General features: G+C 56.9%; 1 protein-coding gene across 11 annotated transcripts in view; it reads left to right on the top strand.

Annotated features, from left to right (window-relative positions):
- DOCK6 (dedicator of cytokinesis 6) overlaps positions 1–19,879 on the top strand; it is a 45,070-nt gene that overhangs the window by 24,665 nt on the left and 526 nt on the right. For 4 of the 11 annotated variants that reach the window (XM_045491973.1, XM_045491972.1, XM_045491970.1 and 1 more), the window contains 25 exons: positions 1,484–1,579; positions 2,251–2,391; positions 5,673–5,786; positions 5,889–6,059; positions 6,413–6,552; positions 6,642–6,811; positions 8,904–9,064; positions 9,216–9,398; positions 9,758–9,884; positions 10,218–10,302; positions 10,402–10,498; positions 10,604–10,738; positions 11,053–11,205; positions 11,345–11,503; positions 11,630–11,730; positions 12,872–13,064; positions 13,147–13,290; positions 16,331–16,462; positions 16,555–16,569; positions 17,858–17,983; positions 18,080–18,169; positions 18,425–18,661; positions 19,065–19,208; positions 19,291–19,397; positions 19,627–19,788. In XM_045491973.1, coding sequence (XP_045347929.1) covers positions 1,484–1,579; positions 2,251–2,391; positions 5,673–5,786; positions 5,889–6,059; positions 6,413–6,552; positions 6,642–6,811; positions 8,904–9,064; positions 9,216–9,398; positions 9,758–9,884; positions 10,218–10,302; positions 10,402–10,498; positions 10,604–10,738; positions 11,053–11,205; positions 11,345–11,503; positions 11,630–11,730; positions 12,872–13,064; positions 13,147–13,290; positions 16,331–16,462; positions 16,555–16,569; positions 17,858–17,983; positions 18,080–18,169; positions 18,425–18,661; positions 19,065–19,208; positions 19,291–19,397; positions 19,627–19,788 — 3,383 coding nt within the window. Of the gene's footprint in view, positions 1–1,132; positions 1,226–1,483; positions 1,580–2,250; positions 2,392–5,672; positions 5,787–5,888; positions 6,060–6,412; positions 6,553–6,641; positions 6,812–8,903; positions 9,065–9,215; positions 9,399–9,757; positions 9,885–10,217; positions 10,303–10,401; positions 10,499–10,603; positions 10,739–11,052; positions 11,206–11,344; positions 11,504–11,629; positions 11,731–12,871; positions 13,065–13,146; positions 13,291–16,330; positions 16,463–16,554; positions 16,570–17,851; positions 17,984–18,079; positions 18,170–18,424; positions 18,662–19,064; positions 19,209–19,290; positions 19,398–19,626; positions 19,789–19,879 lie in introns of all 11 variants that reach the window. The other 7 variants (XM_045491964.1, XM_045491967.1, XM_045491962.1 and 4 more) reach the window with 3 other exon arrangements.

The following is a 19,879-nucleotide window of genomic DNA, read 5'->3' as shown; positions in this document are numbered from 1 at the left end:
AGGGTGGGTGTTGCGGGTGGAGGAAAAGGCACATGCAAACGCTGGGACCGAGCTCAGAGCCCCTGGCCACGGAGAGCAGGCCGCAGGGGGGGTTTCCCTGCACGCTTGGCCCCAGACCTCGTTCCAGCTCCATGCCCATCACCCAGGCAACCTGCACTGAAGGCAGGCGGGGGGCTGCTGGCAGCATGGGACCTTGTAGACAGTCTTCTCCTGAGACTGCTGGAAATCTGGGCTCAAGGGCCCTGCCAGCCCCCTCCCAACATCTTTAACTGGGCCTCCCCCAATGCCCTCAGTTCTCTGGGGTGTCAGCTGGGCCTTGGACACCATCTAGGAGGTGACAAGGTGTAGGAGGGTGTGCACTCCAGGCAGGAGGCGACACTGAGTCTGGCCTTTGCCAGTGGGCGGCCCGTTTAGTGTGTTCTGAGGGGCCAGGGCCCTGCTGGGACTGTGGGAGCTGGGGGTCCCTCGAGTGCCGAGGCCCGTGCAGGTTCCAGGGGTGAGGCCGGCCCCATCTCCGGGCCTCCCTTCTTTGCCAGCGGCCTCACCTCCTGACCAGCAAAGGAGGAGGGGAGCATGGGTCCCCATTCCCATTTCACAGGTGGGGGCACCGAGGCCGTGCAAGGCTGCAAGCAAGGCTCCAACAGGGCCGGGCCTGGAACCCAGGGCTCTCGGCTGCTCCCGCTGTGCCCTGTTCTTTTCCTCTTCTGTCTCCTCTGTCCTCGCTTTGACCCCATGTCTATACTCCACTCCACTGTCTACACCCTCTCCTCCACCACGGTGCCCTTCTCCATCCACCCCGACCTCCCCGAGTCTCTCGGACCGCACCCTCACTCTTCTCCGTGTCCACCCCACGCCCCATTCCTTCTGCCGCCTTCGCCCATGCTGGGTGTGTGCCCGCGTCCCGTCCACCCTCGCCGACGGGCTCCTGTCCCCATTCTCGCCTCTCCCGTCCACCCTGCTGGGCACCGCCTTCTCTGTCTTCACTAGGCTTCTCTTCCCCTCCGTCACCCACCTCTATCGTTGTTACCTCCGCTCTCGCATCCATGCCGCCTCGGCCCATCCACACGGACTCGCCTGTCCCCCGTCCATACCGCCTACATCCTCACTAACCCCCCCGGCCATCCCATCCTAGGCCATCGACTGCAGCTCTAGCCGAACTTCTTTCTACCTCGAGGGCTCCTCCTTGGCCCCACCGGCCACCCAGCCGAGACCCACTGTGCAGAAGGTAGTGGGAGGGAGGGGGCGGGTGACACAGCATTGGCCCCAGAGCGCCTTGTCTCCCCTGAAGCCCAGCAGGGTCTAGAAGGCCCAGGGAAAGGGCATGCTGACTCCTTCTGCTCCCTCTCCTCCTGCATGGTCTCCAGCTACACTAACCCCAAGCCACGCAGCTGCATCCCATCCCGGTCACACCCCCTGCCCCCCACCCCGAGGAGGGAATGGGGCGGGCCCCTCAGCTCCCTGTGACCCTTGCCCCTGCCCCCAGCTGCTTCACGAGGAGCTGGCCCTGCAGTGGGTGGTCAGCGGCAGCGCCGTGCGAGAGACGGTCCTGCAACATGCCTGGTTCTTCTTCCAGCTCATGGTGAGACACCCTCCGTCCCGCCCGAGGGACACCAGGGGAGGCCCTCCCCTCGGGAAGGAGCCCTCTGAGATTGCCCCCAAGACCCCTGGGAAATGGTCCCAAGAGACCCCCCACGCAGTGAGACAGGAGACACCGGAGGGGGATCTCTCCCCAGAGGGAGGCCCCCGGAAGCCCCCTTGGCAGAGAAAAGACCCCTCCCCACCTTCCCTGTGAGATTGTAGAGACCGCTGAGAGACCCCTAACGAGGGAGGAGACCCCTCGCTCTCAAGAGATCTCCCCGGAGAGAGAGGGAATCCCTTGTGATCAGACTTGAGCCTCTGCCCCCAGGCTCTTCTAGAGGTGTCACGGGGGCCCTCAAACCCCACCCAGGTGGGCTCCCTCAAGTCCCACTCCACAAGTCTTACCTTCTGTCCCACCCCCATACTTAGCCCCAGGAGACCAACTCCAGCCCCTCCCGGGCTCCCTCAGCCTCCCCAACCCTGCCTAGGAGGCACTCAGGCCCCGCCCACTGCCAGCTCAATCCCCACCCAGGACCCCTTCGGGCCACCTCTAGCCCATCCGCCTTGCTGCAAAAGTACCACTCCCAGCCCCTCGAGCCCTGCCCCCTTCTAGTGAGCCCCGCCCCCAGTCCAGTCCCTCAAGCCCCCCCTCGGCTCTCGCCCCGCCCCCAGGTGAAAAGCATGGCCCTGCACCTGCTTCTGGGCCAGCGGCTGGACACGCCCCGCAAGCTTCGCTTCCCTGGGCGCTTCCTGGACGACATCGCGGCCCTTGTGGGCTCTGTGGGCCTGGAAGTCATCACCCGCGTATACAAGGTATGAGGGAAAGGGCCTCAGTGGGAGGGGTCTGCGAGAGGCCTCAGAGCGGGCCAGGCGGGGAAACGCGAACCCCCTTTGCCAGATCAGTCTGTTCACTCAGCATCTATTTCTTGAGCACTAACCGTGGGCACAGCCCTGCGCTGGATGCTAGAGACACAGCAGTGGAACAAAACAGACCCAAATCTATGTGTTCGTGGAGCTGACGTTTCGAGGAGACTTGAGGGAAGGGAAGGAGCACTTTATGCCCTGTCTGGGGGAAGGGCCTTCCAGGCAGTAGAAACGGCGAGTGCAAAGGCCCTGAGGTAGGACCATGCCTGGGCTGATAGGGGAGCAGTTAGGAGGTAAGTTTGGCTGGAGTAGAGTGAGCAAAGGTAAGAATGGGAAGTTGATGAGGGTGGGAAGGCGATAGAACAGATCATTAGCCCTTACTACAGTGCTGGAATACAGTAAGTGCTCAATAAATGGACATCGATGTTCTTAGACCTTGATGATTGTCCAGGTCCTGGATCACTAATTCCGGTGTTAGGAGCTTGGCAGGCAATAATAATAATGATAATAGTAGCAATATTGGGCATTTGAGTGCTTACTGTGTATCTTAAACACGTTAGATGGATCATATTAAATTCTCCCAACTACCCCCGTGAAGTCAGTATTATTGTTGCCTCCATTTTGCTGACGGGGAAACTGAGGCAGAGAATGACTGGTCACAAGCCGATACCCCATAACTGAGAAGGGGCAGAATGGGGATTTGAACCCAAGCCACCATCTCCAAAGCCCACGCCCTCACCACCTGGGGAGAGTGAGGCTTCTGATGGCCTAGAGGGCATGTACCCATTAGCTGTGGCCAGGACGCACGACTTTTAAGGAGAAATGGGACTTCTGGATTTGATAAGGAACGTTCCAGATTTTTGAAATGCTGGCCCAACCCAAGTCAGCCCTTGTGCAATCTCCCGCGACCTCTGGGCTGGTCTCAAAGTTCTCGACCTTGTTCCACTGGGGCCTCCCCAGGGGCTATCTTCCCAGGGGCTGACCCAGATTGTGAGGAAACGTCCCTCAGAAAGGGCTGCAGAGAACAGCAGCCCCGAGAGGCAGCATCGTCCCAGCTGCCAGGGAGGCATCAGTGATGGGCCCCAGTGGTTTCATTGCTTTATTTGACATTTTCTCGAGCACTGACTGTGTCAGGCTCAGCGCACAACGAAGACCCAGTCTCTGTCCCCACCGTGGACTCGGAGCTAAGGCAGGTTTGTGTTTTGTGTTTTGGGGCTGCAGGAAAGTGAGGGCCACCGAGGCTACCTTGTGAAGCCACAGAGTGGCTCATGAGAGCACGAGGGCAGAGCAAGCATCAGCCAGGAGCAGCCTTTTTGCTGTTCCTCACATTCTCCAGGCACGTCCTGCCCCAGGGCCTTTGCACTTACTATGTTCTGGGCTCAGGATGCCTTTCTCCTCTTGGCTTTCTCTTGTCTTTGGGGCTTCTCTCGAAACAGCACCCTGTTCAGTTTCCTTCAGAGCACATGGGAGTATCTCCAAGTCTTCTATTTATTGTCTGCCTCCCCCCACCCAAGACTGTGAGTTGGACAAGCAGCAGGGACCATGTCTGTCTGGTTCACAGGACTTGGCACATGGAAGATGCTCCCCGTATGCTTCTTAAAATGATTGCTGGGAGTGTACCAAGTAGGGCAGAGGTTAATTTGCCCAAACATAATCACAAGTGGTTTCAATGTGACCAAAGTTGATTTCTGAGCATAGGTGGGTTGCAAGGGGTTCCACAGGATGGGCCCGGCTGGCCATTGCGGTTCAACGTGGTACCTGCCCCATGATGTGTGACAAGGGGGTGGGAACAGGAGGACCTGTCCCTTCTGTTTAAGCGACCGTATCACTGCTTCCCAAACCCCTTTGGCCAGGATGTGGTCACATGGTTATCCCCAGCTACACGGGAGGCTGGGAAATGTAGTCTTTACCCAGCTCTGAACTGTGAAGAAAGATTCCAGTACTCTGAGAGGGGAGAGGATTTGAGGGGAGTCAGCAGCCAGTTTCTGCCATCCATATTGTGTTATTGAAATCGAATGAAAGGAAAAATAACAGGGTTCTTTGAAAAAAAATTTTTTTTTAACATTTACTTATTTATTTATTTATTTTTTTTTTTTTTAATTTTTTTTCAACGTTTTTATTTATTTTTGGGACAGAGAGAGACAGAGCATGAACGGGGGAGGGGCAGAGAGAGAGGGAGACACAGAATTAGAAACAGGCTCCAGGCTCTGAGCCATCAGCCCAGAGCCTGATGCGGGGCTCGAACCCACGGACCGCGAGATCGTGACCTGGCTGAAGTCGGACGCTTAACCGACTGCGCCACCCAGGCGCCCCAACATTTATTTATTTTTGAGAGTGAGGGGTGGAGGGGCAGAGAGAGGGGGACAGAGGATCCAAAGCAGGCTTCGCACTGTGAGTGCAGAACCCGATGCAGGGCTCGAACCCATGAGAACCGTGGGATCATGACCTGAGCTGAGATCAAGAGTCTGAGCCACCCAGGCGTCCCTCTTTTTTTTTTTTAAGATGACTTTACTATATATATATATATATATATATATATACATATATATATATATATATATATATATATCTTTTTTAAAAATGTTTACTCGTTTTTGAGAGACAGGGTGTGAGCAGGGGAGGGACAGAGAGAGAGGGAGACACAGAATCCGAAGCAGGATCCAGGCTCTGAGCTGTCAGCACAGAGCCTGACGCGGGGCTCGAACTCACAGACTGTGAGATCACGACCTGAGCCGAAGTCGGACGCTTAACTGACTGAGCCACCCAGGTGCCCCTTTTTTATTTTATTTTTTAAAGTTAATTTGCTTACTTTTGAGGGAGAGAGAGAGAGGGAGTGGCAGAGAGAGAGGGGTAGAGAGAATCCCAGGGAGGCTCTGTGCTGTCAGTGCAGAGCCTGACGTGGGGCTCGAACTCACAAACTGTAAGACCACAACCTGAGCCGAAGTCAGGAGTCAGGCGCTTAGCCAACTGAGCCACCCGGGTGCCCTGAAAACAGTGCTCTGAACAGAGTCCCGAGGAGTGTAGACACATAACCGTGGGGCCCGGAAGGGACAGTCAGAGGAGGACAACCAGGAGCCCAGAAATGAAGGCACGTCAAGAAGCCCCGAGGCCGTGGGGCAGTGAGGCGGGTCCTGGAGGCCCCTGGTGGCCGTGGTGAGAGCCAGGCCCAGTGTGGAGACTGAGGCCCGATGGGACACGTGGGCGCGGGCTGACAGACCCTGTGCCCCCAGGATGCGGAGCTGGCCGAGCGCCTCAACGCCAGCCTGGCCTTCTTCCTCAGCGATCTGCTGTCCCTGGCGGACCGAGGCTTCGTCTTCAGCCTGGTCCGAGCCCACTACAAGCAGGTAGGGGCGGGCCCGGCGGGAACAGTGCACCCGCAGGTGACAGGGCAGGGCTGTGGGCGTGGCGGGCCGAGCAAGGTAACCCACCGACCCCCTACCCCGCAGGTGGCCACGCGGCTGCAGTCGGCCCCCAACCCGGCGTTGCTGCTGACCCTGCGCATGGACTTCACCCGCATCCTGTGCAGCCACGAGCACTACGTGACCCTCAACCTCCCCTGCTGCCCCCTGTCGCCTCCGGCCTCGCCCTCGCCCTCCGTATCCTCCACCACCTCCCAGGTGGGCTGGCCTCTCTTCTGGCTCCTCCCCTTGACCTGTGACCTCTCGCCTGAACCCGGCTTCTGTGGGTCCCTCAGTTGTCCGCTTCACAGTGGGCCGCTGCCCGGGGGGCCTGACCCCTTACCTCTGACCCTCCACCTCTGCTCCTCCTCCTTGCCAATTTCTCGGGAGGACCAGCTTCTCCTTTCTCACCCCTAAATCCTTGCTCTCAACCAGGGTTCCATTTGCTGTTTCTCAGACCTCTGACTCCAGGCCCTGGCACCTCACACGTGGGTAACTCCAGTCGCGCGCCTCTGACCCTTGATCCCTGACCTCCTGCCATCCCCGCTTCCTCTTCCTCCTCCCCTCTGCAGAGCTCCACCTTCTCCAGCCACGCCCCAGACCCCAAGGTGACCAGCATGTTTGAGCTGAGCGGGCCGTTCCGGCAGCAGCACTTTCTGGCTGGGCTCCTGCTGACGGAGCTGGCGCTGGCCCTGGAACCTGAGGCCGAGGGGTGAGCACAGGGCCCCCTCTGGCCCCCGGGGCGGTGGAAAGGTCCAGGGGCCACGCCCACCCCATCCTGAGCTCCACCCTCCGCGACAGGGCATCCTTGCTGCACAAGAAGGCCATCAGTGCCGTCCACAGTCTGCTCTGTGGCCATGACGCTGACCCCCGCTACACCGAGGCTGCCGTGAAGGCCCGTGTGGCCGAGCTGTACCTACCCCTGCTGTCACTTGCACGGGACACGCTGCCACGGCTGCATGATTTTGCTGGTCAGTGAGCCAGGGGCAGGACGGGGTTACCCGATCCAGGGGTTGGGTCGATCCCTGCGAGCTCAGGTCAGGAAGGATGGGGGAAGGGGAGGGGGGCGCAGGGTTAGGAATAAAAGCGCGGGTGGTGGGGTCAGGGGAGGAGGTTCAAGTGCTGTCGTGGGGCCCAGGAAAGCCATCGGCCTCTCTGAGCCTGTTAAATGGGGACAGTGGTGGCCTCGGCCACTTCCTAAGGTTATGTGAAACTCTGGGGAGCGGCATACTGGGGCAGTCACCCCACTGTAAACAGGAGTCGTTACTCTAACGTGATCTTCTAGGAAGAGAATACGAGGAGAGGAAGGTGGGGAGCATCGGGCGAGGGGGTGCTTGGAGCCCCGTGTTCATTCATTCACTCGTCTTCCACATTCACTGGCACCTGGGGGACAGCGTATAGTTGGAAACACAGACTTAGGATTTCTGGGTTGATCCCCTCTGTTGTTTGGGGGAAATTCTCAGTCTTCATCTCTTGAATATTTTTTTTTTTATGCCTCCTTTTCTCGCCTCTCTCCTTCTGGGACTCCAATTACACGTACGTTCGACCTCTTGATCGCATCACATGTGTCCACTGTGCTCCGTTCTGTTTTCCATTCTGCTTGCGGTTGGGCAACTTTCCTGTTCACCTGTATTCAGGCTCTCTGCTTATCTCTTCTCTGGCTGCGTCCAGTCTTTTGAGTTTTCAGATGTTATCATTTTCGGCTGTAAAATGTCCATTTGCTTTTTTTTCTTTTTTTGTAGATTCCAATTCTCGATTGTAATTTCCCAGCTTGGTAGCCGCGTTTGTCCATCTTTTCTGCCACTTTATGGTTTAAAGTCCTTGTTTTCTAACTTCAACATTTGGTAGTGTGTGTGCCTGCTTCTGTTGTCTTTTTCTTCCTTGTCCATCATATTTTCTAGCCTCCTCCTTTGTTTTTGTTTTTTTTTTTTTTAATTTTTTTTTTTTCAACGTTTATTTATTTTTGGGACAGAGAGAGACAGAGCATGAACGGGGGAGGGGCAGAGAGAGAGGGAGACACAGAATTGGAAACAGGCTCCAGGCTCTGAGCCATGAGCCCAGAGCCCGACGCGGGGCTCGAACTCACGGACCGCGAGATCGTGACCTGGCTGAAGTCGGACGCTTAACCGACTGCGCCACCCAGGCGCCCCAAACCTCCTCCTTTGTCTAGTAATTCGTTATCGTATCTTGGACATTATATGTAAAGGAAGCATCATGACTGAAGCAATGTCCTCTTTTCCCAGTGAGGGCCCCTCTCTCCCTCTCTTAGGCAGATGGGATAATGGGCTGATCACCTCAATCTGGTCAGGAACCGAGCTAGATTAAGCTGGGCTGGAGTGTTAGTTCAGCTCAGTTAATGTTGTAAGACTGTCTGGGGCGAGATCAGTTCTGTATTTGTCGGCAGCTCCTGTCTCTCTGATGAAACTTTTTTTGAGAGGAGATATGAGGGCTACTCTTTGAAGATCATAGAGTTTGGAACCAGACTATTTAGCTTAAGATCCTAATGTACCTTGCTGCGTGACCCCAGGCAAGTGACATAATCGCTCTGTGCCTCAGTTTCCTCATCCATAAAGTGGGGATGATAAGAGTATTTGTGTTGCAGGGTTGTTTTGAAGATTAAGAGTTAATATTTTCAAAGTGCCTACAGTAGCATCTGGCACATCGGAGACTCTATGTAAGTGCTAGTTGATGCTGTGGCAATAGCGGTGGCATTTATTGTTAATTATTATTACTGCCATTGTTGCCATCATCATCATCCTCCTCGTAGTCAACGTTTACTATGCCTGAGGGCCAGGCCGCATTCTAAGTGTTGAGCATATAGGAGCAGCCAAAGCAGATGGAGTTCAGGCCTTTGTGGATCCTACGAACAGTTGCGTGAGAAACGTGTCTAACGACAAGCATAAAAAGTGAGCTCTGAGAATAGATGACGGGGGACCTCAGCCTGGTCTGGGGGAGTGGTATCAGGGAAGGCTTCCCTGAGGAGGTGAACTTTGGGCGAGAATATGAGACAGAGACGGTATTTACCAAGGGTTCTTTCTTCTGTTCTCCTGCCCCTCCCCGCAGAGGGCCCAGGTCAACGGTCAAGACTGGCCTCGATGCTCGACTCAGACACAGAAGGGGAAGGGGACATCGGAGGCACCATCAACCCCTCAGTGGCCATGGCCATCGCTGGTGGCCCCCTAGCCCCTGGCTCCCGGGCTAGCATCTCCCAGGGCCCAGTGGCAGTGAGTATGGCACTGGTCCCCAGAGACACCCTCCAACCTGGTAATAGAAGTTATGTAATGATATACTGACAGGCCAGTTCTCATCTTAATTTGGAGGAAATGAAAATCAACTCCGCCCCTTCTGAACACCTTCTCCCCTATTTGGCCCCAGGCTTCTCGCTCAGGCTGCCCCCTCTCTGCTGAGTCCAGCCGGACCTTACTGGTGTGTGTGCTGTGGGTCCTGAAGAATGCTGAGCCAGCCCTCCTGCAGCGCTGGGCTGCTGACCTTGCCCTCCCTCAGCTGGGTCGTCTCTTGGACTTGCTGTACCTTTGCCTCGCTGCCTTTGAGTACAAGGTGTGGGGGTGGGAGTGGGCCGGGGGGTGGGGGACGGGCTGTACGAGGCAGGCTGAGTGTGTGTACAGGTCCCTGGGGTGCTGTGGATGGGAGCGAAGGGGTGGACTGTCTTCATGCACAGCTTCCTGCGGGTTTGAGGGTAAAGGGATGGACTGTTTCTGTGCTGAGCCAAAGAGAAAAGGGAGAATTGCCTTTGTGAATAGACTCTGGAAGGTGCCAAGACCTTTCAGTAAAGGGGAGAACTGTGTCTCCAAGCACAGGATCCTGGAGGTCAGAAAGGATGAATGAGTGGGACCAAGTAGCCCAGGTCCCACAGAAAAGGGCAGAGTCAACCTTGAACCCGTTCTCTGTCCTCACAGGGGAAAAAGGCCTTTGAGCGCATCAACAGTCTCACGTTCAAGAAGTCACTGGACATGAAGGCTCGTCTGGAGGAAGCCATCTTGGGCACTATTGGAGCACGACAGGAGATGGTCCGGCGGAGTCGTGGTGAGGGGGAAATGTGTCCTGTGCACGTCCCCACCAGCTGCTCCCAGCCTTTGTCTGAGGGACCCCAGGAGGGGGGCATCCCTACCTCCATGTCTGGCTCATTTTTCCCAGAAAAAAGCGTGTGCATCATCCCTGTGCACACGGGTGTCTGTGTTCCCTGTCTGTTCTCACATGTCCTTCATGTTTAACTGTGTGTTCCCTTCTCACGCTTACGTGTCACCCAGTGTCCTCACGGGTTATCCCACACGTGTATCTTAATGCCTGAGCGCGTCTCCTCACGGTCACGTCTTTGTGTTTTCGCACATCCGTGAACACGCGCCTTGCGTGTCTCAGAGAGGAGTCCCTTTGGGAACCAGGAGAACGTCCGCTGGCGGAAGAGCATCACACACTGGAGACAGACCTCAGACCGTGTGGACAAGTGGGTGTGGGCAGGAAGTAGTTTGCTGGGGTCAGACCGGCTTCCAGAAAAACCGGTGTCCCTGGACCTCAGCCCCCAACCCCCTCCCGTCCCCTCCAGGACCAAGGATGAAATGGAACACGAGGCCTTGGTGGACGGGAACCTGGCGACCGAGGCCAGCCTGGTGGTTCTGGACACACTGGAGATCATCGTGCAGGTAGGGCTTGAGCCAGCGTCTCCCTGACCTCCGACCCCATCACCCTCTCTTTCCCTGACCCCGTAAGCCGCTCAGTCCCTAACAGCTGGATTTCTGACCCCCTAGACGGTCATGCTGTCAGAGGCCCGGGAGAGCGTCTTAGGCGCAGTGCTTAAAGTTGTGCTCTACAGTCTGGGCAGTGCCCAGAGTGCCCTCTTCTTGCAGCATGGCCTGGCCACACAGCGATCCCTGGTGTCCAAGGTAAGCCCCATTCGACGGTCACGGTTATCAGAGTAATAGTCACCGCCCGTTGAGCGCCTGCCATATGCTCAGCGACCCCATGGGACAGACCCTCCTTAGCCATGGTTTGCAGAGGAGGGAACTGAGGATCAGAGTGGCAGAGTCATTCACCCAGAGTCACACAGCAAGGGCTTCCCCCCAGGCCTGATTCCAAAGCCCACTGTGCTTGGCCAAAGCGGGCAGAACACAGATGCCCCTGCCACCACCCCCATCCGGGACCTTCCGTGCCAGAATGGGGAGGGGCCGACTAGTGTCTGTCTTGCCCTGGGGGACAGTTCCCAGAGCTGCTGTTCGAGGAGGACACAGAGCTGTGTGCCGATCTCTGCTTGAGGCTCCTGCGACACTGCGGCAGCCGCATCAGCACCATCCGCACGCACGCCAGCGCCTCACTCTACCTCCTCATGCGCCAGAATTTCGAGATCGGCAACGTAAGTAGGAGGGGCAGGTAGGAGGTGTCAGTGCAGCAGATGGAGGGCAGGAGGGGGGACGGGTGGCGCGGACAGGTCGATAAGGCCCTGGGGATCAGAGTCCGAGGCCTCACAGCTCTTCCTCCCGGGCTCCTCTCAGAACTTTGCCCGCGTAAAGATGCAAGTGACCATGTCGCTCTCGTCCCTGGTGGGGACGACACAGAGCTTCAGTGAAGAGCACCTGAGACGGTCACTGAAGACCATCCTCACCTATGCGGAAGAGGACGTGGGGCTGCGGGACAGCACCTTCGCGGAGCAGGTGACCACGCCCCCGCCACGCCCCCGCCACGCCCTCCTCAGCCTGCGCTTCGCCCTGCCTGCTTGCCCGGCATGCTTGGTGGCGTCTCCACGCCCTCAGTGGCCCCTGGCCATTCCCCGGCTCCAGGTCCAGGACCTGATGTTCAACCTGCACATGATCCTGACGGACACGGTGAAGATGAAGGAGCATCAGGAGGACCCGGAGATGCTCATCGATCTCATGTACAGGTGAGGCGGGCCAGGCGGGACCTGCGGCCGTTCTCCCGCACAGACAGGTGATGGGGGAGTAGATGGTGACAGCGACAGGTGAGCAGACAGGTAAGGGGAGGCCAGGTAAGTGAACGGGGAAAAGGGTGCCAGGTGAACACACACTGGACGGCGACAGATGAGAATAAGGACAAGTGAAGGGGACAGGTGGGAGGGACAGGTGAGGTACCAACCGGTGACGATGGGTCAGGAAAGAAGTGATTTGGAGGAGAGGTGAGGGGTTTGGTTAGAAATTGGGGAGTGGGTGGGGCGCCCGGGGGGCTCAGTCGGTTAAGCGTCTGACTTCGGCTCAGGTCATGATCTCATGGTTCATGGGTTCAAGCCCCGCGTCGGGCTCTGTGCTGACGGCTCAGAGTCTGGAGCCTGCTTTGGATTCTGTGTCTCCCTCTCTTTCTGCTCCTCCTCCAGCTTGTGCTCTCTCTTTCTCTCTCTCTCCAAAATAAATAAATAAACATTAAAAAAAATTAAAAAAAAAAAAAAAAAAGAATCTCTTGGGCGCCTGGGTGGCTCAGTCGGTTAAGCCTCTGACTTCGGCTCAGGTCATGATCTCATGGTTCATGGGTTCAAGCCCCGCGTCGGGCTCTGTGCTGACGGCTTAGAGCCTGGAGCCTGCTTCAGATCCCGTGTTTCCCTCTCTCTCTGCCCCTCCCCCGCTGGCACTATGTCTCTCTCTGTCTCTCAAAAATGAATAAATGTTAAAAATTTTTGAACCAAATAGAAAGAAATTGGGGAGTAGGAGACGGGAAACAGATGATGGAGACGGAAGGCAGGGTGCAGACGGGATGGACGGGCCTGGAGGCCGGTGACATGGTTCTCGAGCAAGGGGAATGGGGGAGCAGGGCGTGGTTTAAGATTAAGCAGGTGAGGCCATTGGCTGGTCAGTGGGAGACAAGTAGAAGGACGCATGAGAAAAGAGATGAGCAGATCAATAGGTGAGGAGGCCCCACGTAAATGGGGGTCTGGCCGAGGAGCCTGGCTGGTGAGAGGCGCAGATGGCTGGGGTAACAAGCAAAGGGGGCGGACAAGTGAGGGATAGGCAGTGGGGACAGGGCGAGTGCCCCACCTCCTCACCCCCGCCCGCCCCCCCCCCCATGCATGCCAGGATTGCCCGCGGCTACCAGGGCTCCCCCGACCTGCGGCTCACGTGGTTGCAGAACATGGCAGGGAAACATGCAGAGCTGGGCAACCACGCGGAGGCCGCCCAGTGTATGGTGCACGCGGCCGCCCTGGTGGCCGAGTACCTCGCCCTGCTGGAGGACAGCCGCTACCTGCCCGTGGGCTGCGTCTCGTTCCAGGTGAGCTGCCCGGGTGACAGGTTGGGGTGGGGGGTGGCACCCGTGGGGTGGGGCCGGGGCCTAACGCCGCCTCCCACCACAGAACATCTCATCCAACGTGCTAGAGGAATCGGCCATCTCCGACGACATCCTGTCGCCTGACGAGGAGGGCTTCTGTTCCGGAAAGCACTTCACGGAGCTGGGGCTGGTGGGACTGCTGGAGCAGGCGGCAGCCTACTTCACCATGGTGAGGCCTGCGGCCGGCCGCGGGACCTGGGGCTCGGGCCAGGGTGGCGCCATCAGACCCGCCGAAGGGCCCAGCGCCTGCTCCCGGAGACTCACGGCGGAGCTGCTGCCTGGTCCCTTTCTGGGCAGGGGATTTGCAGAGGACAACCGGGACCTTCACCAGCTCACGTTACCTGCCACTCTCCCTGTAAAACCCTTGACACGAGGCCTGGACGTAGTAAGCCTTCGATACATTCAGCCGCTATTAAATTTTTTTCTTATTATAGAAAATTTCAAGCACACCTAAAAGGAAAAAATTGGACCATCGCCCCCATGCCCAGCACTCAAATCCAACAACCACCAGTATTTACTCTCTTGTTTCATCTTCTCTTTGCCTCTAGTGTTTTTGTTTTGTTTTGTTGGTTTTGATGGAGTATTTTGGGGTTTTTTTTTGTTTTTTTGTTTTTTGTTTTTTTTAATGTTTATTTTTGAGAGAGAGAGAGAGATCGCAAACAAGGGAGGGGCAGAGAGAGAGAGAGAGAGAGAGAGAGAGACACGGAGACACTGAATCCAAAGCGGGCTTCAGGCTCCGAGCCATCAGCACAGAACCCGATGCAGGGCTCAAACTCACAGACTGCGAGATCATGACCTGAGCCGAAGTCAGACGCTTAACCAACTGAACCACCCAGGCGCCCCAAGATCTGAATTTTCACAAATTGCTTGATGAAACCCACACAACTACTCAGCTAGTTTTTTTGTTTGTTTTCTTGTTTTTAAGCCTTAGTGTAGTCCAAGGACCAGCAGCATGGGTATCACCTGGGGGCTTGTTATAAATGCAGAGTCCTGGGTCCCCCAAACCCTCTGAACCCTACATTCTTTTTTTTTTTTTTTTTTATAAAAATTTTTTTTTTTCAACGTTTATTTTTGGGACAGAGAGAGACAGAGCATGAACAGGGGAGGGGCAGAGAGAGAGGGAGACACAGAATCGGAAACAGGCTCCAGGCTCTGAGCCATCAGCCCAGAGCCCGACGCGGGGCTCGAACTCACGGACCGCAAGATCGTGACCTGGCTGAAGTCGGACGCTTAACCGACTGCGCCACCCAGGCGCCCCTGAACCCTACATTCTTACAAGATCTCAGAGATTCTGTGTGTGTTGGAGTTGGGAGAAGTTCCAGCTTTAAACAAACCCTCCCCATCACACCATCACACACACAAGTACCTCCCTGTGCAGACTCGTTGATGAAACCCTGGTATACAACTCAAGTTGTGCATGACCAAATTAATGGGAATTCTCTTTTTTTTTTTTTTTTTAACGTTTATTTATTTTTGAGACAGAGAGAGACAGAGCATGAACAGGGGAGGGGCAGAGAGAGAGGGAGACACAGAATCTGAAACGGGCTCCAGGCTCTGAGCTGTCAGCACAGAGCCCGACGCGGGGCTCGAACTCATGGACTGTGAGATTGTGACCTGAGCCAAAGTTGGACGATTAACCGACTGAGACACCGAGGTGCCCCTCAAAAAAATTGTTAACGTTTATTTTTGAAAGAGAGAGACAGAGTGTGAGTGGGGGAGGGGCAGAGAGAGAGACACAGAATTCAAAGCAGGCTCCAGGCTCTGAGCTGTCAGCACAGGGCCTGATGCAGGGCTCAAACTCACAAACCATGAGATCATGACCTGAGCCAGTCAGACGCTTAACCAACTGAGCCACCCAGGTGCCCCATTAACGGGAATTCTGTAATACCAGTCCATGCTTGATGTTCCTAATGATCTCAAGACAATTTTTTTTTTGCACTTGGTTTGTTCGAATCACGATCCATTTATAAGATCCACGACGGCTGTGACTGACAAGTCTCTTAAGGCTCTTTGAATCAAAGAAAGAAAACAAAAACAAAAAACAGCATCAGTTCCCCAATTTTTACAGTAAGGGTTTTTAATGTTTTCTTTGATAGGTTGAGGCTCAGGCATTGTATTTCCCACTGTTGTAAAAAGGTTTTCTCCCAGTTTGCTTGCTTGCATGAAAGCAATTGTTTCTTTTTCCTGCATTTCATTTGTTGGAGATGTGGGCTTTGTTTCAAGGAATTTTCTTTCTTTTAAATTTTTTTTTATGTTTTTTAATGTTTATTTATTATTGAGAGAGGGACAGACAGACAGAGTGTGAATTTGGGAGGGGCAGAGACAGAGGGAGACACAGAATCCGAAACAGGCTCCAGGCTCCAAGCTGTCAACATAAGAGTCCAACGCGGGGCTTGAACTCACGAACCGTGAGATCATGACCTGAGCTGAGGTCGGACGCTTAACCGACTGAACCACCCATGCACCCCTGTTCCAAGGGGTTTTCTGGCCTGAACAAGGCCGGCTGTGTCCCCATGGTGTTGCTTTACTTGTTCCTCTGTCCCCACATTTCTGGGAGCTGGTGATGAGGTCTGGAGTCAGATTCGGAGTCAGGTTTTTCCGGTGAGATTTATTTTCTGGGCTGCCAGACCCCTAGTGGGGTTTTCACTATTGTCATCTTGTTAAAGGCTCAAACAAAAGCCTCGGGGGAATAAACCAGACGGTACACGCAGACCTCTCACAGTTGGTCAGGAAACTTCCCAGGGTTTCTGCTAGCTTCATGGTGGCACCGGCTGTGGGTGAGGGGCACTTCGGGAGCGGTGGTGACCACATGCCAAGAGGCAGCTGGGGGTGGAGGTCTTGGGTACTAGGCCAGAAGGGCTGGTGTTCAGGTCCTGGCCCTGGGGAGTTGTGTCTCTGAGTTTTCGTTTTCTCTCTGCAAAATTAAAAAAAAAAAAAAAAAAAGGCTCCTCCCCCCAGTGAAGGAACAGGGGTAAAGTGCAGATGTATACAGCACCTGGTCTATCGTCAGCATGATAGAGAGCACGGAGGGGTCTATGGGGGCCAAGTGGAAAGACTGGTGTCCCATCTGGGGTGGGGTGGTCAGGGTGGCCTCCCTGGAGGAGGTGATCAAAGAGGAGCCCTGGAGGACTGTACAGCGGGTGGGCTTTTCCAGGCCGGAGAGAAAACTAGGGAGGGTGCTGGGAATCCTGATGTGCCCCACCCCCTAGGGCGGGCTCTATGAGGCAGTGAACGAGGTCTACAAGACCCTCATCCCCATCCTGGAAGCCCACCGAGACTACAAGAAGCTGGCTGCCGTGCACGGCAAACTGCAGGAGGCCTTCACCAAGATCATGCACCAGGTGGGTCGGGATGCCCTCCCAGACCCTGCCCTTGGCCCCAGCTCCCACCCCCACCACGGCTCAGCTGACTCTGACCCTTGTCTCTCCGACAGAGCTCTGGCTGGGAGGTGAGTCCGCCCAGTGGCCACCTGCCTCTGGGGCCCCCATGATGGCTGGTCAGCAGTGGTCAGGGACCACCAGGGGGTGCTGGAGGAACATGGCCGCCTGGCCGCAGGGGCTGGTGCTCAGTAGGTGATGACGTACCCTCCACTTCTTCCCCCCTTCCCCCCCCCCCCCCCTTTCCGTCCCTCAGGTCCCCCTCCCTGCCCTAGATCCCGAGGGCAGCCTGTGACTCACCCAGCTGGGACCTCTCCAGAGACACCCCTCCCTCGGGCAGGGCCAGCTTGGTCACTGCCTGTAAGGGGGGGGTGCTCTGACTCCCTCCTTGTCTGTCTCTGTATTTCTCTTTGTCTCTGTCTCTTGCTCCCTTTCCCTGTCTCTTTCTCTCTCCCTGTCTTGCTCAACACTCTCTGTCAGTCTCTTCGGATCCATCTGTCTCTGTCTCCCCAGCTTCCTCCAGGATCTCTGCTCCCCATTGCCATTTAGTGCTCCCCCTCTCCCGCCTCTCCCCCACTTGGGTCTATTTTTAGGCATCTCTTAGTTTGGGGAGAATTTTCTGGCCAAAGAAGGCAGGAACCCAGAGCCAAGATGGGAGGGCTGGGTGGGGGCCGGGTGGGACAGGCAAGTCCCAGATCTCTGGTCTCCGCCCAAAGAATGGCACTCACGGGGCAGCATAGACTGGGACCCTGGAGCTTGGGGGCTCTTACCTCTGACCTCTCCCATGACAATGTCTCTCCCTTCCCTACCAATACCCTTGTGCCCGCCCCACCCTGCCTGGATCGGTCTTGGTGAGTGAACACAGAGCTACGCCCTTTCTCTGGTGGGGGTTGGGGGGGGTGACCTGGAACAAGGGAGCCAGGGCTTCTGTCCCAGAGGGCTATGCATCCCCTCGGCCACTCAAGCATTTATCAAGCACCTGCTGTATACCCAGCGCTGTAGGCATTGAGGACACAGCTGTACTCAACAGAGCCCTAGCAACAGAGCCCTAATCCTAATTTCTTATTGAGACCCAGACTCTGAAGAAGTGTTTGGGCGAGGATAATCGGGAACCAGGGGCTTGTGTTAAATGAGAACAAAGATTTGGGGGAGGCAGGAGATAAAGGTCGGGGACAAAGAGGGTGTGAGCTGCTGGCAGTCGTCAGGGACCATACCCCAATATTCTCAGCGTCCCCCCAACTGTGCCTGTGACTTCATGTTCGTGGGCTCCCCCTGCCCATGCCCACCTCTTCTGCATGTGGGGCGAGGGGACCTCCAGAGGGGCCTCCTGGGCCACAGCTCCCCTTCTTCCAGACGCAGCGTGTGTTCGGGACGTATTTCCGTGTGGGCTTCTATGGTGCCCGCTTCGGCGACCTGGACGAGCAGGAGTTTGTGTATAAAGAGCCGTCCATCACGAAGCTGGCTGAGATTTCACACCGGCTGGAGGCACGTCCCAGCAGTAGGGGGTAGACGGGCATTGGGCTGCCCTGGGCGGAGTGGGGGCTGCTCCTCTGTGGCCCCAAGTCAGCCCCGTGTCCCCAGGAGTTCTACACGGAGAGGTTTGGGGAGGACGTGGTCGAGATTGTCAAAGATTCGAACCCCGTGGACAAGACCAAGCTTGACCCACAGAAGGTGAGGACGCCTGACCATCCCAGGGTCTCCCATATCCAGGGAGGCAAACTTCAGAGCGTATCTCCCTTGGGGACCCCAAATCCTTTTCCTTGGGAGAGCCTCAAACCTCGAGACGTGAGATGTGGGACCCCCCCAGATTTCAAGCTCCCCGACCCAAAGAGATCCAAATCCCCTTTCTCCAGGGATGGGGTCCTTCAGGGAGGATGTGTGTGTACTGGGGCTGTGGGAGCCTCATTCCTGAGCCCTGCGTCCCAGGCTTACATCCAGATCACTTACGTGGAACCGCACTTCGACACCTACGAGCTCAAGGACCGCGTGACTTACTTCGACCGCAACTACGGGCTGCGCACCTTCCTGTTCTGCACGCCCTTCACGCCTGACGGGCGCGCGCATGGGGACCTGCCAGAGCAGCACAAGCGCAAGACTCTGCTCAGCACAGACCACGCCTTCCCCTACATCAAGACCCGGATCCGCGTGTGCCACCGCGAGGAGGTGGGCGGGGCCCCAGGGAGGGCAGGTGCCGCGATCCAAGGTCAAGGGAGGCCCAGTACCCCCAGACCCAGGTCGGGAAGGTGAGAGGACCCTAAACTCCTATGCCTGGACACCAGTCAGACTCCAACCTCTGCTTCCAGACCCAGCCAGCCTGAGGCTGGCCCACCACCCACCCCAAGTCCTCAGAACCAGACACAGGCAGCTGAGACCAGACCCTCCCCCCCTCCCCCCCGCCCCCACCCTGCCAGATCCAGGCCGGCAGAAGTCCCCCCACACACTGTTCATTTCACAGCCTCTGGGAACCCCTCTCCGCCCCCAGCAGGGGTCCAGGCTGCCCGGGGCCGTCTTGGGTCAGGACCTCTTCAGGCCCCAGTCAGTGCCTGCCATTCCCCTCCCCCCACAGACAGTACTGACACCCGTGGAGGTGGCCATCGAAGACATGCAGAAGAAGACACGGGAGCTGGCCTTCGCCACCGAGCAGGACCCGCCCGACGCCAAGATGCTACAGATGGTGCTTCAGGGCTCTGTGGGGCCCACTGTGAACCAGGTACAGCCAGTGGGGCCTGCAGGCTGCCCGAAGCACCCCAGGGGCCGTGCAGACACCCTCATAGCCCCTCTGCCCCCTGCAGGGGCCCCTGGAGGTGGCCCAGGTGTTCTTGGCGGAGATCCCGGAAGACCCCAAACTCTTCAGGCATCATAACAAGCTGCGGCTCTGTTTCAAGGACTTCTGCAAGAAGTAGGCCTGCCCCCCGCGCCCCCCACCACCCCCATCACGGCTCTGCCTTCCTGACCCCATACAGCCTCTCTGTATCCCTGATGTCCATTATGGAGCTCCCGCCTCTCGCCTCTCGAAGTGCCCTCCGCCTATCAGACTCCCACTGTAGCTCCTGGCCCCACCCCTGGACTGTCCCCCACCTCCAGGCTTGCTTTCTCCCGGGCATCATCTCCTGCCATCTGTCTCTCAGGTGTGAGGACGCCCTGCGGAAGAACAAGGCCCTGATAGGGCCGGACCAGAAGGAGTACCACCGAGAGCTGGAGCGGAACTACTGTCGCCTGCGGGAGGCTCTGCAGCCCCTGCTCACCCAGCGCCTGCCCCAGCTGCTGGCGCCTCCCACGGCAGGCCTCAGGTGCCCGGCCCCCGGCCCCCGACCACAGAGAGAGGGCAGAGGCAGGCACAGATGGGCGCTGCCATACAGGCGCGTGTCAACCCACGCGCGC

Source organism: Leopardus geoffroyi, chromosome A2, assembly GCF_018350155.1.
Source record: "Leopardus geoffroyi isolate Oge1 chromosome A2, O.geoffroyi_Oge1_pat1.0, whole genome shotgun sequence".
Taxonomy (NCBI): Eukaryota; Metazoa; Chordata; class Mammalia; order Carnivora; family Felidae; genus Leopardus; species Leopardus geoffroyi.
Note: the sequence above shows the minus strand (reverse complement) of the source record. Positions and strands in the feature narration are given on the sequence as shown.